The sequence below is a fragment of the Pleurodeles waltl genome, chromosome 9 (genome assembly GCF_031143425.1).
Source record: "Pleurodeles waltl isolate 20211129_DDA chromosome 9, aPleWal1.hap1.20221129, whole genome shotgun sequence".
Taxonomy (NCBI): domain Eukaryota; kingdom Metazoa; phylum Chordata; class Amphibia; order Caudata; family Salamandridae; genus Pleurodeles; species Pleurodeles waltl.
Window position 1 is genome coordinate 20,912,334 of NC_090448.1, and position 16,394 is coordinate 20,928,727.

Here is a 16,394-nt window from a genome sequence, read left to right on the forward strand (position 1 = left end):
GGTGCAAACCGACTGCCGACTAGAGACTCAATTTCCGACACTCCCTCAATATTATCCCCTCTCCTTGCTAGCACACATGCCCAGACATGCACTATGCCTTCTTGCAGGAACGGGCTGGCATCATCCAAAGTTTTGCTGGCAGGGTTTGAGGCTGATGTGAGGGTCACATTGAGCTGTGTAACTCTGATCTTCCGAGCCTTGCACACTCACTGATTACTGCTGAGGGTTGTGAAAAGACTAGGATATGCTCGTCCTGTGAAGATGGCTCTTTCTGGCAAAGATTGTCCCCGTCAGACTGTCAGTCCAGGGCAGGCATTTGTTCCAGAACCAGCCCGTTTTGGGATATCAGGAGAAGAAAGTGGGGTTTTGGGTTGTCTAAGTAGAAAAGGGTCATTGCTCAGAGGAACAAGGGGATCTGACCTGCTCGAGATCTGAGCTAGCCGACCATGATGAACCCAGGTTTCTCCCAGTGACTGACCGAGTCCTGTTGAGCAGCCAGTGACTATCCCACCTGTCTCTCAGTGGAGTAACGTTCCTCCCATTAACAGCAAACATTCATTCTTTACTTGCTTCCTGAACAGCTTATAAGAAGAGGGGAAAGACACAACATGAAGACGTGTCATAGGAGAATGACACTATCTTGGTTGCATGTTTTCATGACACTCTTTTCAGCATTCATGAGAATTGTAGTTTCTTGAAGTATAGCATAAAGCAAACCTCTAGTCTTGCTACAGAACATAGTTAGCTTGTGGAAGTTTACTGTAGCAAGATTATCAGCTTATTTTAGTTAATTCATCCTTTGTGGCAATTATGGCATTTGTTTAATTGTATTTCATCTATTAACTGTGCTGCGGTTCCTGCTATCACATTATTTTTAGAGTAATGTGCTTCCTGAGTTCTTAATATCAAGCTTGAGTCATAAGTTGCTATACAGAGTTTTCAGATCTGTGTATTGCTTTGCTATGTTTATCAGCTCACCCCAAGGCCTGAGGTTCCATGTGCAAAGCCTGTGTCACAGCATGGACTGTTAGTTCTAGTGTATACTTGAACAGCGTGATGTTCACCACTTCTCTGGTTCAAGACTCTCCTGCTTATCACCTTCTTTCTTTTAGTTGTAGACTTGGTTGTCATGGCGTCTCGTGCAGGTCCCCGGGCGGCAGGTACCGATGGCAGCGACTACCAGCACCGGGAGCGAGTAGCGTCTCATTATCAGATGAGGTAAGAAATGTTCTTCTGCATGCGTAAAGAGAGTTGTTACCAGTTGCCACGCCAGTAGAGGTAACACAGTGTGTCCATTCTCGTCTTTACTTTGGAGACATAGCATTCTGGACAAGGCTACATGCTACCGTGACTTTACTGGGGTGGCGCGGATATTGGAGATGCGACGACCCACACAGGTAACCGAGGTGCAATCAAGACAGATGGGAAGGCTACTGTGTGTGTTAGTTGGACATAGCTGTGGTTCATAGCAGAATAGGTAAGAGATGGATGAATGCAACCCTGAGTAAAACTTTATCATCCAAAGTTTCTTTATTGGATCACCCCTGCCTAGAGTTTTGGATCTCGGAGGGAAACTTTGTCTGCACCAAGTGGGTCTTTAAATTTAACTAGGTAAATCCTGAAAGTCCGGAGAATCGCTGTATAGCACTAAAAAGTCTGTAGATTTTTCTATATGAGCCAAACTTATTCCTGCTTCAGTGTTTAATGAGTTGTGTACATATTACAATACATGAAGAAGTAGTCATATTTGGGAATATTTTAAGACCTTGTATCCACATCTGTTTTTTATGAATCAGGTATTGTCACAATTTAGCGTAAAAGCCTACAGACCTCGAAATATCTCCTCACCCCTTCTTCACTCGCTTATATGATGGGTAAATTAATTTCTCAGCAATACCTTCTTTCAACTTGTACGGTTTCTGCAGGCCTGTGAGCTTTGACAGCCAGCTGTCAGTGGCTTGGCTCTGACCTCTTGTGTGTGTTTGTCTTGTGCGGAGACGAAATCCAGTCATTATGTGGGTGAAACAGCCTGAAATGCAAATGCTGTTCTGTGTGTACTTTGTCGTCTGTCATGCAAAGCCTTTGTGCCATCTGTTGCTGTATCCGTGTCGCATGACATGTGGCAACCTGGCATCACTGCAGTTACCTATCGGGTCAACTCTGTAAGACAGTATCCTTGGGGAAGTGTCTGTTGCATACCTCAGCTTTGCCATTGGCAGTCTGGTGGGTTGTGCAGCAGTAGTTTGCATGCCAGGATCCCCTGAAAAAGGTCGGTATGCTAGGTAAGGATCCGCCATAGCACAGTTTTGCCCCTGCAAGCTGAAAGGGGTAGTTCAACTCTAGGTACCTGTCTGACCAGCAGCTTATTTCGTTTTGGTGCTGGGTATGGTCATTTATAATCTAGGATCACAGCTAAAATGCTGGTGAGGGAACTGGTCAGACGCCCCCCTTACCTAGAAAGGGGGGATAGAGTAGGGGTACAGTCATTCAGGTCCCAAGTACCTTCTTTCTTCTAAGTAAACTTTGTTCCTATTCAACTCTCTTTCTTGCTGAAAATTAGCTAAACATTAAAAAGCAGGGCAGGGGTATTAGAGCACAGTTTAACACAGAGAGATCATTTGGCACTGCTGACAGATAATAGTTGTTTATTGTTGCTCAGATGTACTCATTCTATCAACCTGGGAAGCATGAAAGGCTGAGTAGGCTCACTGTTAAATGAAGCCATGGTTACAAACATGAATCTCTGTAGTGGATGCATTAGTTCAGTGACCAACAAAACCATCTTAATGAAATAATTTTAGCAAATTAAAAAACACTTGTTGGTAGAATATATATTTCACCTCTTCTTTATGAAATCATGGTTGAGTAGAGATATTTTGCTTCTAATAACTTTATAAAGCTACTCGAGCTGTACATTGAGTGTCTACCTTAATTTTTCATGACCTGATTCTAAGTGGTAACCCATTAAGGTATTCTGTAAATTGAGCAATATACTTAGAGTAGATGTAAAAAAAAAACCTGTCTCCTTAAAAAGTCAGCAATTTGGTCAGGACTGCCTTCCGAACTTCATGGGAGTCGCGCTTCTTATCTTAGACATTTGAACGAGGGTCGGACTACCAATCAACTGCTTAATCAACATACTTTTTAATCTAGAAAACTACTCAAGACAGACTATTTCCATCTGGCACCAAATACGTCAAACGTGCTGGAATATCACAGCCTCCTGTCATTAATCTAGTCAAATCTAATGAACACATACAACATGTACTTCCACATTGGACTAACCGAAGTGTGACATGGACAGCATTACGGGAGGATCCTCCTTCTAACATCACCGAAGGTTCATAGTGGACTGAGATCAGAGGTGCAGAGGACGGCTGGTGAACCAGAACTTCTCTCTACCCTTTATTCTCAAAGTGGAAAAATGTACATCCCCCCCCCCTCCCCAAAATACAGTGCTGACCTCACCCTGCCAAGAAAGGCATTTGTTAGTAAAAATATCATCTTATTGATTGGATCCCTGGATCAGTCCATGGTGGTCTTCACTTGGTGGTCTGCCCTTGATGGCTAGTTCTAAATGTTCCATTTTTTTTTTTTTGCACATCCCACTGGGAAAGTTTAAGGTATCGACTCTCCGTCCAATAAAACCTTAAAGGCCATCTTTCAACCTCCAGCAGTTAGAAGCCATGGAGCATTGGAAAGCTGATGGTCTTATATATACGATGGGACCCACCCGTCATATGAGATTTAAATCTGCCTCTGACAACAGTGGAATGAACCATCTTGGCACAGAAGAACACACCTAATTCTTTTAAATCTCTTGCCCTCGCTATCCTGATGAGCCTTTGATTTCAGATCTCTCCTGATACATGTTTTCTGGTCAGATGATGCCTGGAAGCATCAAAGTATTCTAGAAATGAAGCCTTTATTCGTGATGCTCAAAACCAAACAAACATCCCACACGACCTGTATTTCTTCTTCGGCAGTATTTAATCTCAGTAGTCTGACCACTGACTAATAGCTACCAATAAAGGCATTTAAGAATACATTGAGAATTGTGTTACTCATTTCAGATTTATTGATATTTCATAATTTTTCCACTACCACTAAACAAAAAAATTATCAAAAAACATACACTTATCTCAAAACATTATTTCGTGACTTAGACTCTTATCATAAAACATCCGATATTGCAATATATCGTAACATAATTAGATACAATATATCATCACATAATTAGTGTGAATCTCTACACCCCGTACACTACCACTCTCTCATACATCACCTCGCGCACTCACTCTCACACTCTTCCATTCCCAGCCTCAGCTCGCGTACAACAATATACAACAGGAGTAGATCTCCACAGCCATGGAGTGGGAACACCTTTTAACAAGCATTTACAATGCAACGGGTCTCGCGTTTGCTCATGTTAGAGCTGATCGCGTTGTAAACTCCTAACCCGACTTTTCACCTATCGGGCAAAAGTGCATTTATGTACATCACCCGAAAAAGTGAAATTAACTATGCAAAGTGCTCGACTTCTGCCAAGCGAGATCGCGCTCGTAAATTAGAGAAAAAGAAGTCCACGAGCCCGATGGAAAAGAGCGAGCCTCGCATGTTTTCTGTACTTGGTCGCTGTGCTCGAGGAGGGCTAGCCACCGTAAAAGGCATGACGTATGCGTGCCTTCGACTAATGAAAGCAAGCAGATTTTATTAGGCAAGCCCACGAACCAATAAAAAACACTGACGTGAAGTTGACAGGGCTCCGAGCCCTTTTCTAAATACTAAAGCGTCTCCCTGCGATACGCATGCGTGAGCGCATGCAACGCAGGCTCGACCCTAAAAAGGTCGACAGACGTTTCGGTGGTAAAGAGGAATTCAAAACCACCTTCTTCAGGACCAAACTTTTTACTGAAATCTACTCGGGAAGACTGGTGTCAGGGGTCTGTTCATTCAAGGTTCTTGTAACTCCATACTGATAACTCATTTGGGAGTTATATACACGTCCCCAGTGACTGCCAGCAATGTACTCTTCTCCAGGTACTGTCCTGTATCATTGTGATTCTTTCATGTCAGTCTGGTGAGTCCTCAATATCCAAAGTATCTTGCCCCCAGGTTTTTCTGTAGCTAACCTGGAGATTTCTGTAAAGGGTTTACCAGAACAAACGCGACCTCTCGCTGACCTCACGGGACTAGGCGCACGTACTCCTGTTGCTGACAGACTTCCTGGCAGCCACCCGAGGGAGGCCCTCCTTTATAAACCCAGCTCGCATGGGCACTTTATTGTATACAAACATGTGTTGAATGCAATAAAGAACCTTTAATTAAAAAAAGGATTTATCTACATTACTGAGGAGCTGTGATTATTAGATCTGGGTTGGATTACTAATCCTTGTTTACAAGTTTGCTGAACTGAGGTGAAGTGGGTCCATACCTCACCGAGTCATCTGCCCTACCATTGTGGAAACGGGTATCATTTAAAACAGGGACTGAGTGTTAATCCTTGGAAGCTGTCTATACAGTAAGAAAGGGTACTTTTAGGATGAAGAATGTAGAATATTTTATAAACCTAAACCTTATTGTTTCACAGAGCCACAATAAAGAGTGAAGTGATACTGACAAACCTTAAAAAAGGGATTTGCACACCTTGTGTTTTTTTTTTTTTTCATTCTAAAACCAGGTGTGACCCCAGGTAGTCACAAGATGTAGTCTCTTTCTTCCTGTCGCGAGAACGCTCCCTGTGTTGTTGGAAGGAGTATCTGGTACTAGTAATAAACGTTCTTTCGGCCACCGGCCATGGAAGTAGAAGTAGGGTAATAAATATATAAAAGGTCAAAACACCCATTTTAGTGACATATAATCCAATCTCTGGTAAAATTTCTTTAATCCTCTTCTGAAAGGCCTCCTGAGAGATGTCTGGTAGTTTGTAGCACTGGTGGGCTGATATTCCGTGTTTTTAGTGCTGCACTAAAAAGTGAAGGTTTTTTTGTTTCTTGAATTTAGATATTTCTAGAGAGCATTCCTTTATTTCCCCGGGGTTTATTTTTTTGCTAGCTTTTTACATTTTAATTAGCTAAAAAGGTGAGATTTGGTGGAGGTTTTGTAGGTCATAGATACAGTTCCCAGAGTCAGTACTGGGACTTGAGAGATGAGCTCCGTCTATTCTGTGCTGGAAGTAAGTCTAGCTGCTGCCTTTGGAAAGCTTCTAGGGGGGATCCGCTTGATTGGGGGGTGCTAACATGGCTGTCTTCAGTTAAGAGATGTGTTCAGTGTCCAGATAAGTCATGGGTCATGTTGGTAAATGTGAAAGTTAAATTAACTTGAGCCTGATAATGATCTTTGCAGTACTATGTGTGGAGATACCGGAAAGCTGGCGTTTTAGGTCTTGGTGCAGACAGCTTTGGATACCTCGTTATTAATTCTTCAAAAAGGCATATTAAGCACGAATGTAGCTGGAGAGTGTGGGCGATGTGTCAGCTGCTTTCACTCTTTGACTTTAATGCAGTTTTTAGTTTACCTGTGCTTGGATGGCTGTCCATCTCCCTGGCACGTTTTTTGTTTTTATTGCCCAATGACTTGTGTAATTTTGTACTACTTCACAAAGGCAAGATTGTGCTCTTATAACATTTCTTGAAGAAGTACCAAAAATACTGATTTCTTGCCAGTGGCTTAAACCATGCAGTGTTTTATTGTGTTTGACATCTAATCTCCCCACTTACAACACAATCTTCATCCTGTGGTTCCGGTGTAAAATCCTCTGTTTTCAGGGACCCGCTTAACACGTCTGCTGGCGCCTCCTCAGCCGTCGGCCCTCTACCAGCTTCACTAATGTCCACTCAGGTGTTGTCTCATTGTAGGAGAGCACAGATAGTTACCCACCTACCAACCCTAACTAAAGCCAGGTCTGCCTGCCTCGCCGGTGCTTGTGTAAGGGGCGGGGAGGGGGGACTGATATGTGCAGATTCTCTCTTCCACGCATCGCTTGCCAGGTAACTCGCTGTGATACCAAGGTGTTTGTTAGTGTGGTGTGAGGGAGCGGAGTTGGCTACGCGGCTTTGATGTTGAGTTGTGTATACGAGGGTGTCTGGGTGGAGATGCTTGTAGCGTAACTGTTAGTGAAAGGCAACTTATAGGGTTAACAGAAGGGCATTATTTAAGGAGTGTTGGGCAGAAGGGGATTTTCTTTGTGTCAAATATAGTAGCCAGTTGTGGCAAATCGTAGGTTGGGTGCGTGTCGCGAGGTCTGTGTGTAACTGCACCTTGGTGGTCATCACACAGCTCATAAAAGAAGCCGGTCCACATAGGTTCAAAACGTATACACGCCCTCCCAAGCACTCACCCTACAGAGAGGCTTATCAGTGCCCCACATAAGGCTAATACGTGTTACGCAGATGCCCCAGTGCAATACGGTGGTTGTGTAGTGTGTCCGGACATAGCAGAGTTTGTGATGCCAAAGCAGTAACTCGCAGATCTGCCGCTTGAGGGCGCTGCAGGGTAAGCAGTTGTCATGCAGTGTAATGTGCCTGTAGCCGAAGCAGTAACGTGCAGATCTGCCGCCTGAGGGCGCTGCAGGGTAAGCGGTGGTCATGCAGTGTAATGTGCCCGTAGCCGAAGCAGTAACTCGCAGATCTGCCGCTTGAGGGCGCTGCAGGGTAAGCAGTGGTCATGCAGTGTAATGTGCCCGTAGCCGAAGCAGTAACGCGCAGATCTGCCGCTTGAGGGCGCTGCAGGGTAAGCAGTGGTTATGCAGTGTAATGTGCCCGTAGCCGAAGCAGTAACGCGTAGATCTGCCGCCTGAGGGCGCTGCAGGGTAAGCAGTGGTCATGCAGTGTAATGTGCCCGTAGCCGAAGCAGTAACGCGTAGATCTGCCGCTTGAGGGCGCTGCAGGGTAAGCAGTGGTCATGCAGTGTAATGTGCCCGTAGCCGAAGCAGTAACTCGCAGATCTGCCGCTTGAGGGCGCTGCAGGGTAAGCAGTGGTTATGCAGTGTAATGTGCCCGTAGCCGAAGCAGTAATGCGCGCATCTGCCGCCTGAGGGCGCTGCAGGATAAGCATTGGTCATGCAGTGTAATGTGCCCGTAGCCGAAGCAGTAATGCGCGCATCTGCCGCTTGAGGGCGCTGCAGGGTAAGCAGTGGTCATGCAGTGTAATGTGCCCGTAGCCGAAGCAGTAACGCGTAGATCTGCCGCCTGAGGGCGCTGCAGGGTAAGCAGTGGTCATGCAGTGTAATGTGCCCGTAGCCGAAGCAGTAACGTGTAGATTTGCCGCCTGAGGGCGCTGCAGGGTAAGCCGTGGTCATGCAGTGTAATGTGCCCGTAGCCGAAGCAGTAACTCGCAGATCTGCCGCCTGAGGGCGCTGCAGGGTAAGCAGTGGTCATGCAGTGTAATGTGCCCGTAGCCGAAGCAGTAACGCGTAGATCTGCCGCTTGAGGGCGCTGCAGGGTAAGCAGTGGTCATGCAGTGTAATGTGCCCGTAGCCGAAGCAGTAACGCGTAGATCTGCCGCTTGAGGGCGCTGCAGGGTAAGCAGTGGTCATGCAGTGTAATGTGCCCGTAGCCGAAGCAGTAACGCGTAGATCTGCCGCCTGAGGTCGCTGCAGGGTAAGCAGTGGTCATGCAGTGTAATGTGCCCGTAGCCGAAGCAGTAATGCGCGCATCTGCCGCCTGAGGGCGCTGCAGGGTAAGCAGTGGTTATGCAGTGTAATGTGCCCGTAGCCGAAGCAGTAACGCGTAGATCTGCCGCCTGAGGGCGCTGCAGGGTAAGCAGTGGTCATGCAGTGTAATGTGCCCGTAGCCGAAGCAGTAACGCGTAGATCTGCCGCTTGAGGGCGCTGCAGGGTAAGCAGTGGTCATGCAGTGTAATGTGCCCGTAGCCGAAGCAGTAACGCGTAGATCTGCCGCTTGAGGGCGCTGCAGGGTAAGCAGTGGTCATGCAGTGTAATGTGCCCGTAGCCGAAGCAGTAACGCGTAGATCTGCCGCTTGAGGGCGCTGCAGGGTAAGCAGTGGTCATGCAGTGTAATGTGCCCGTAGCCGAAGCAGTAACGCGTAGATCTGCCGCTTGAGGGCGCTGCAGGGTAAGCAGTGGTCATGCAGTGTAATGTGCCCGTAGCCGAAGCAGTAACTCGCAGATCTGCCGCTTGAGGGCGCTGCAGGGTAAGTAGTGGTTATGCAGTGTAATGTGCCCGTAGCCGAAGCAGTAACGCGTAGATCTGCCGCTTGAGGGCGCTGCAGGGTAAGCAGTGGTCATGCAGTGTAATGTGCCCGTAGCCGAAGCAGTAACGCGTAGATCTGCCGCCTGAGGGCGCTGCAGGGTAAGCAGTGGTCATGCAGTGTAATGTGCCCGTAGCCGAAGCAGTAACGCGTAGATCTGCCGCTTGAGGGCGCTGCAGGGTAAGCAGTGGTTATGCAGTGTAATGTGCCCGTAGCCGAAGCAGTAACTCGCAGATCTGCCGCTTGAGGGCGCTGCAGGGTAAGTAGTGGTTATGCAGTGTAATGTGCCCGTAGCCGAAGCAGTAACGCGTAGATCTGCCGCCTGAGGGCGCTGCAGGGTAAGCAGTGGTCATGCAGTGTAATGTGCCCGTAGCCGAAGCAGTAACGCGTAGATCTGCCGCTTGAGGGCGCTGCAGGGTAAGCAGTGGTCATGCAGTGTAATGTGCCCGTAGCCGAAGCAGTAATGCGCGCATCTGCCGCTTGAGGGCGCTGCAGGGTAAGTAGTGGTTATGCAGTGTAATGTGCCCGAAGCCAAAGCAGTAACTCGCAGATCTGCCGCTTGAGGGCGCTGCAGGGTAAGTAGTGGTTATGCAGTGTAATGTGCCCGAAGCCAAAGCAGTAACGCGTAGATCTGCCGCTTGAGGGCGCTGCAGGGTAAGCATTGGTCATGCAGTGTAATGTGCCCGTAGCCGAAGCAGTAATGCGCGCATCTGCCGCCTGAGGGCGCTGCAGGGTAAGCAGTGGTGAGAGACGGCCCTTTAACTATGAAATAAACTCATACCTGCTTGTAGGTTGAAGTCAGTGCCCCATATGGATTTCCCCTGAAAGTATCTGTGTTTAAGTGATGCTGGGAGGGGTGACCGGCTGTGACTTTGCTACAGACTCGGACCCCCGTGTTTTGCTGTTTGACCTCCCAGATGTGTTTGCATCAGTTGTTGAATGTCTGTGCGGCGGGCTTTGCTGCTTCAGAAGCGGCCGGGAGTGCACCGAAGCGCACACACTTGTATTTTTGTGCAGCATAGAGACTTCTTGCCGTTGTGAGTTGTGCTTTGACCAGGCGCACGTGATTCACTGTACCAAAGTGTAGATTGATCTGGAACAGTGTTCGCATTCCAGGGGCGCAGGCCTTCCCTTGATGCGTTTTTAATTGAGCTATTGAGTAAGGAACTGGTTCAGCAGGTGTTGAAACCCGAGTTAGTCGGCACCCGGGCAGCTCTCGCTTCTGTACACTACCCAGAGCGACACTGAACAAAATACTCTGGGAACCCACACACTGACTGGGTATCAAGGTGTGGCAGGGGAAGGGGTGGGGTCAGGAGGGCAGAGCTTGAAAAGCAAAGTCTGGCAGTCAATTTATACGTTTATTTAAAAAAAAAAAAAACCTGCGGCAAAGAAGTAGTCAATAAGGACACAGGGACAGTAAATCTGTTCTATCTTATACATGTATTTAAAAAAACTACAACAAAACAGCTGTCAAGAAGGGCACATGGGAAAGTAAATCTGTTCTAGCTTATATTTAAAAAAAATTCTGCAGAAAAGCAGCTGTCAAGGAGGACACATGGGGCATTAAATCTGTTCCATTTTACTTAATTGGCCACAGAGAGACTGCGTTTTGAATGATCTTACATGGTTAGGACCCCGCAGCAGAGATTGTGGTGCCTCCAGTAATTTTGAAGGCGCTATAACGGCATAAGATGAGTCTAGTGGTTAACATAGTTTCGGGAGAGTTCTGTGTTTTGTTCAGTCACAGTTTGGACTCCTAAAGTAGCATAGGGGGTTACTGTGCCTGCTGCAAAGCACGTTGTGTAACATACAGATCACAGACTTGTATTTTATGTAAGTAGTTATGTGGGCAACTGCTTTTGACACTGCGGTCATTTTCAGACTTCCAGTTCATTAGTTGAAACCTTTCTAATTTAGCACAGAGTTCGATTTACTGGCACCAGTGAGCTGCAGGCAAGCTCGGAGTCATGGGTTTATACGGTTGTAGTATTTTTCTCAATCTGTTGTTCTAATCTTAGAAAGAATGGTTCCTCTGGGAAGTAACGTTTTGTTAGTACAGACAGCCACAACCACTGCATTACATTTTATATCTTGACTTGTGTTCTTCTATACATTCTCTCCTAACATATGTCGACATGTATGGTAGTTATGTGATTCCCACACATTATAACCCTCAATGTCTTAACTAACTTTTTCTGTACATTGATTTACACAGTTGTATAATTTATTGTCTCTCTGATTCCCTACCCTGGGATGAGTAGTGCAATAACATAATTTGATTAAAAAAAAATAGCAGATGCCATTTCTATTATTTTAGTGAAAATACTCACACACAGATAAATCTTATATTCATACAGGGCATGTGCATATTTTACATAAGGGGTTGAACAAAGTCAATAACCTGCCTCCAAGTCACAGTTTCTCTGAAGTACCTGTGAAGTGAGACGTTGCGGGCCCCTGTTGTCTTCCATTGCATTGGCATCTACGCTTTAGGCTCCAGATGGCTCCCATGTCGGGCAATGGCACCATCATTCAGCATATGTCCCGGGTTCGCTGGATCCCAGATTTAGCCCCAAAAAAGCTGCTGGAACTGGGATTCAGCATAACCCTCCCCCACGCATACCCCTCCCCCACCCACCCACCCACCTGTCCAGCAGTGACACTTCATGTCCATACGGCCTGCAGAAATTCAGGTATCCCATGCTTGGAACCCAGCCACCTCTCCTGTGTGTACCCTACCCTTCCACGAGGGAGAGCAGAAGTGATTAACGCGGTGGTCTTTGCTTTGTGTTTCAGCGTATCCCTGAAGTCTGAAATCAAGAAGCTCATCTACGCGCACGTGGTCATCTGGCTGGTGCTGGCAAGCCAGATGTGCGTGTCGCACCTGAGGCTGGTGTCCCACGACCTGGTGGCGATGCCCTACCAGTGGCAGTACCCGTACATGCTCAGCATCATCCCCTCCATCTTCGGCCTGCTGTCCTTCCCCAGGAACAACATCAGCTACTTGGTCATCTCAATGATCCTCACCGGCTTGTGCTCGATCGCCCCGCTCATCTACGGCAGCATGGAGCTGTTCCCCATGGCGCAGCAGCTCTACCGGCACGGCAAGGCGTACCGCTTCATCTTCGGCTTCTCGGCCGTGTCCGTCATGTACCTGGTGATGGTGGTGGTGGTGCAGGTCCATGGCTGGCAGATCTACTACAGCAAGAAGCTGCTGGACTCTTGGTTCACAAGTACACAGGAGAAGAAGAAGAAGTGAGGGCACGGATTGGTGATCTGCTGCAGAAGAAACGAGGGCGTGGATTGGTCGGCGTGCCGCAGACAGGTAGCGCACCTGTATGCGTTACGCACACTTCAGATCCAGCTAACTCTGAATGAGAACAGTCCACCCAGCTCTTTTTTACACCCTCACTTCCAATTCTTCCCACACTCAAAACTGTTTTATTGAACTTTGTAAAATAAAATGAGTGTGGGTCAAGCAATCCACCATTTCTTTGAATGAGCCATATTGTGCAGCAGTCTGTCGCCCTGCGCTGCCTACATGTACAGTGACCACAGACTCCGAATACCTGAGGGGCTCGGACGGTGTTCCCTAACTGAGGACAAATACAATCTTTTAAAACCTCGGATTTAAATTATTTTAATAATTTTGATGCAAGCACAGATTATTATGTTTGTTGTTTCTTGTTTACAGGTTAGTGTATGTGCACTGTGCGTGAGCGGGTCTCTGGCAGTCGGTGGGTTATTCTGTTATGCAATGTGTGCTAAAAACACCTCCTTGCCACCCTGGTTCCAGTCATTGTGCTGTGCCCTTAAATCCCTCTGCTTGGAGCCAGTCTCCTCCAGCCCAGATTTAGCACTGTTTGCACCAAGTTCAGACTTCAGAAACAAGCAACAAACTGTTTTGTCCATATTTTTGTTTTTGTTAATCAAGACACATTTTAATTCCACATCTATTACTTACATTTTGGAATTATTGCTGTTTGAGCCTAAATTGTGAATTTCTAGCAACAAAACGCAAATTAACTTTCTTTTATGAGTAGAAAAAGTAGATTTTGTTAGAAATTGCCAAACTAAAGCTTACCAGCCCCTGGTAATATACCACAGGGCGGCCTCCATTACCCCTACTGAACAGACACCTCTCTTAAACAAGCTAGTTTATCCCTTCCCATAAGGGGGCTTCTGGCCAAACTGCTGCAAACCGTGTTTGTTTCCTGGTCCAATGATCTTTGTGCTGAGCAGAAGACGCCTATCCTAGCCACGCTGGGTGGTGGTTTAATGTTTTTGTGGGTTGGGTGCTACAGGCTCCCAGTACTACTCCGAGTAGTAGCCACATAATAGGTGTATGCGTCCCCAGGCCTGGAAAGGTTCCATCCATTGGGTACATAATTACCTTTTTTAATAGCACACTCTATGTACTAACAGCCCAGCCGGGCAACCCCCTTTCAAAACCGATTGGTTGCAAGTCCTAACCCTTTGTGCATGTTTAAAAGGAAGGGTGTTCCCTGCCCTGAACTTTGGCATTCGGTTTCAGAAGAGAACTTTGCCAGTGAATTTCATCCAGTCTGAAGTATTTCTGAGACATTTCCGCCTCGATTCACCACAGTGCTTTTTTTCTAGTTAAACGTACAAGTAACTTTTGGAAAATGGCTTGTTGTGAGTATGAGGGCTGGTGTGAGAGACCTAGTGATGCCTACAGCTTTTTTTCATTTTAATTTCTTTTCAGTCTAGGCATGTCGTGTGAGGATTAGGGGTTTTCGTACATTTCCAAGGGCCGGAGCTCTACTTCTAGCAGTCATTGCTACTGGTGAAATTCCAACCTGTGGCACATCGTCCCAAGAGGTCTCCTGCTTTTAGTGTGATTGTGGTCTCAATTACACAGCTGTCAGTGTTTTAGTTGACCCACAAATGTTAACAAGCATTCCTTCAGCTTACTGTTTCTTTGTAGTGCTGTGCTTTTAATGCTTGTTTTTAAAATTCGATTATCCTGGCATAGAAACTGTGATAAAGGAATTTTAGATGTTACACCTCTTTGAGGGCTAAGACACAAAGGGCCTGATTTAGAACTCGGTGGATGGGTTGCTCTGTCACAATGGTGATGGATATCCTGTACGCTTAAATGTAAATCGCATCGAATATAATGGAATTCACTACTTGCTGTTTCCCTGTGTATGCAGAGCACCTGAACTTCCTTTATGAGGGAACGAAAGTCTTTTAAGACAGGCAGCCATCCTGTGGTAGAGTGAGGATGAGTGTGGTCCATACCACTGGTGTGTGTCGTTGCAGAGTTGGAGGTGAACGTTGGTACTTTAGAGATAGAAGGCTTGTCTATGTAATACCCACTTCCTCACCCCAATGTCTGCAAGGTTACCCATCCTTCGCATGAGGTTGCAGCCAGTTTTCTTCATGGGTCCTTAAACGTAAAGCTTTCTGAATTCAGTCTACATTTATCGTTGTGAGCCTTTGCGCCTTACTGCCCAAGCACTGGTCTTACAGTACAGTAGGGGTGTCTTTGTAGGGTGATTATGGCATGTTCAGGTAGGTGTGCCAAGGGGGAAACTGCACCTTCTTCCAGTATCGGCCTGCAAGGTGGGGCTGTGAACCCAGAAATACTGCAGTCACTTTACTGATGTGACTGTGTTGGGAGGCGGAGACCTGCTAGACCATCTCTGCAAAAAAGGATGTTGTTAATGTTTTGCCGTGAACTAGTAAATCCTTCTATATTTCTGATGACGCGCAGCCACAATCCTGCACCATGGTAAATTTGTTCCAAAACTGTTCGTAATTTCACACGAGTTACAATGTTCTTCTAATTTAATCACATGTGATTAAGCTGTTCTGTAGGTGCTGATGGCATGCTTTGATTTTTGCATGTTGCTTGTCTGGAGGCGGTGGTTGTGTGTATGCTAGTGTCAAAGACACACCAAATGCAATCAGGTGTAGTTAAAGGCAGATATTTTAAGAACTCGCTCTGTGTGAACACTGCACTCTGGGACTGTCCCATGTCTGTTTTAATTCCCAGCCATCTCCAGGTATGTGGGCTTGGCAGGCCACAACCCGCCTGTAAGCCTGAGACTGAATTTAATGTGAAAGGTCTCATTGCTCGCTTACGTTTAGCAATTGGAGGTTTTGCATGCGTGTGGGGCATAATTTTGAAATTGGAAGTCTAAAAAAAGTTATTAAAAGACTGGAAATAAAATAACACTTAGTTTCAGTTATAATTGAATGAACATTTGTAAATGAAATTGTTTCTGCAGCTTCCCGTGTTCTTCTGTGCCATTTTATTGTTGATACCTTTTTTTCTCTCCAAGAGTTTGTCCTTGATAGATATCGCCTTTAGTGGGGCTAAAACTCAGGTTGTACCCTCTTCTGGGATTTTATTTCCATCAGACACAAGGTAGATATTTAGCCACTGCGCTGATCATGTCAGTGGAGATCATTTGGGTCATGTGACTCTGTCCTTGCAGTGGTTTGTCCACTTATTCCAAAGGGCTGTGATTATTGTTGGTGCTCTTTCAAATGTGATTTTGCACAATATAAGTACCCACTCCCACGCTCCGAGCTGTCATGGCACAAACTCACACGCTTGGAGCTGTCATGGCACAAACTACCTCTGCGCCCTTGTGAGCACACTGTGGCACCCACTCACACGCTCGGAGCTGTCATGGCACAAAAGACCTCTGCGCCCTTGTGAGCACACTGTGGCACCCACTCACACGCTCGGAGCTGTCATGGCACAAAAGACCTCTGCACTCTTGTGAGCACACTGTGGCACCCACTCACACGCTTGGAGCTGTCATGGCACAAAAGACCTCTGCACTCTTGTGAGCACACTGTGGCACCCACTCACACGCTTGGAGCTGTCATGGCACAAAAGACCTCTGCACTCTTGTGATCACACTGTGGCACTCATTCCCACACTCCGATGACACGGCACAAAAGATCTCTGCACTCTTATGATCACACGTGGCACCCACTCGCTCTGAGATGGCACGGCACAAAAGACCTCTGCCCTCTTGTGATCACACTATGGCACCCACGCTCAGAGATGACACTGCACAAAAGACCTCTGCATTCTTGTGATCACACTGTGGTACCCACTCGTAGGCTTGGAGCTGACAAGGAATAAAGGACCTATGCGGTCCTGTGATCACATTGTGGTACTCATTCTTGCTCGGAAA

The 16,394-nt window shown here is 46.6% G+C and overlaps 1 protein-coding gene across 2 annotated transcripts in view; it reads left to right on the forward strand.

Annotated features, from left to right (window-relative positions):
• The window catches only part of JAGN1 (jagunal homolog 1), a 35,211-nt gene extending 19,796 nt beyond the window's left edge, over positions 1–15,415 (forward strand). Inside the window, exons 1-3 of one of the 2 annotated variants that reach the window (XM_069206155.1) lie at positions 1,113–1,218; positions 1,316–1,397; positions 12,010–15,415. In XM_069206155.1, the coding sequence (XP_069062256.1) occupies positions 12,083–12,472 (390 nt within the window). In that variant the 5' untranslated portion in view covers positions 1,113–1,218; positions 1,316–1,397; positions 12,010–12,082 and the 3' untranslated portion in view covers positions 12,473–15,415. Of the gene's footprint in view, positions 1–1,112; positions 1,219–1,315; positions 1,398–12,009 lie in introns of those variants that run through there. The other variant, XM_069206154.1, reaches the window with a different exon arrangement.
• The last annotated feature ends 979 nt before the right edge of the window (positions 15,416–16,394 follow it).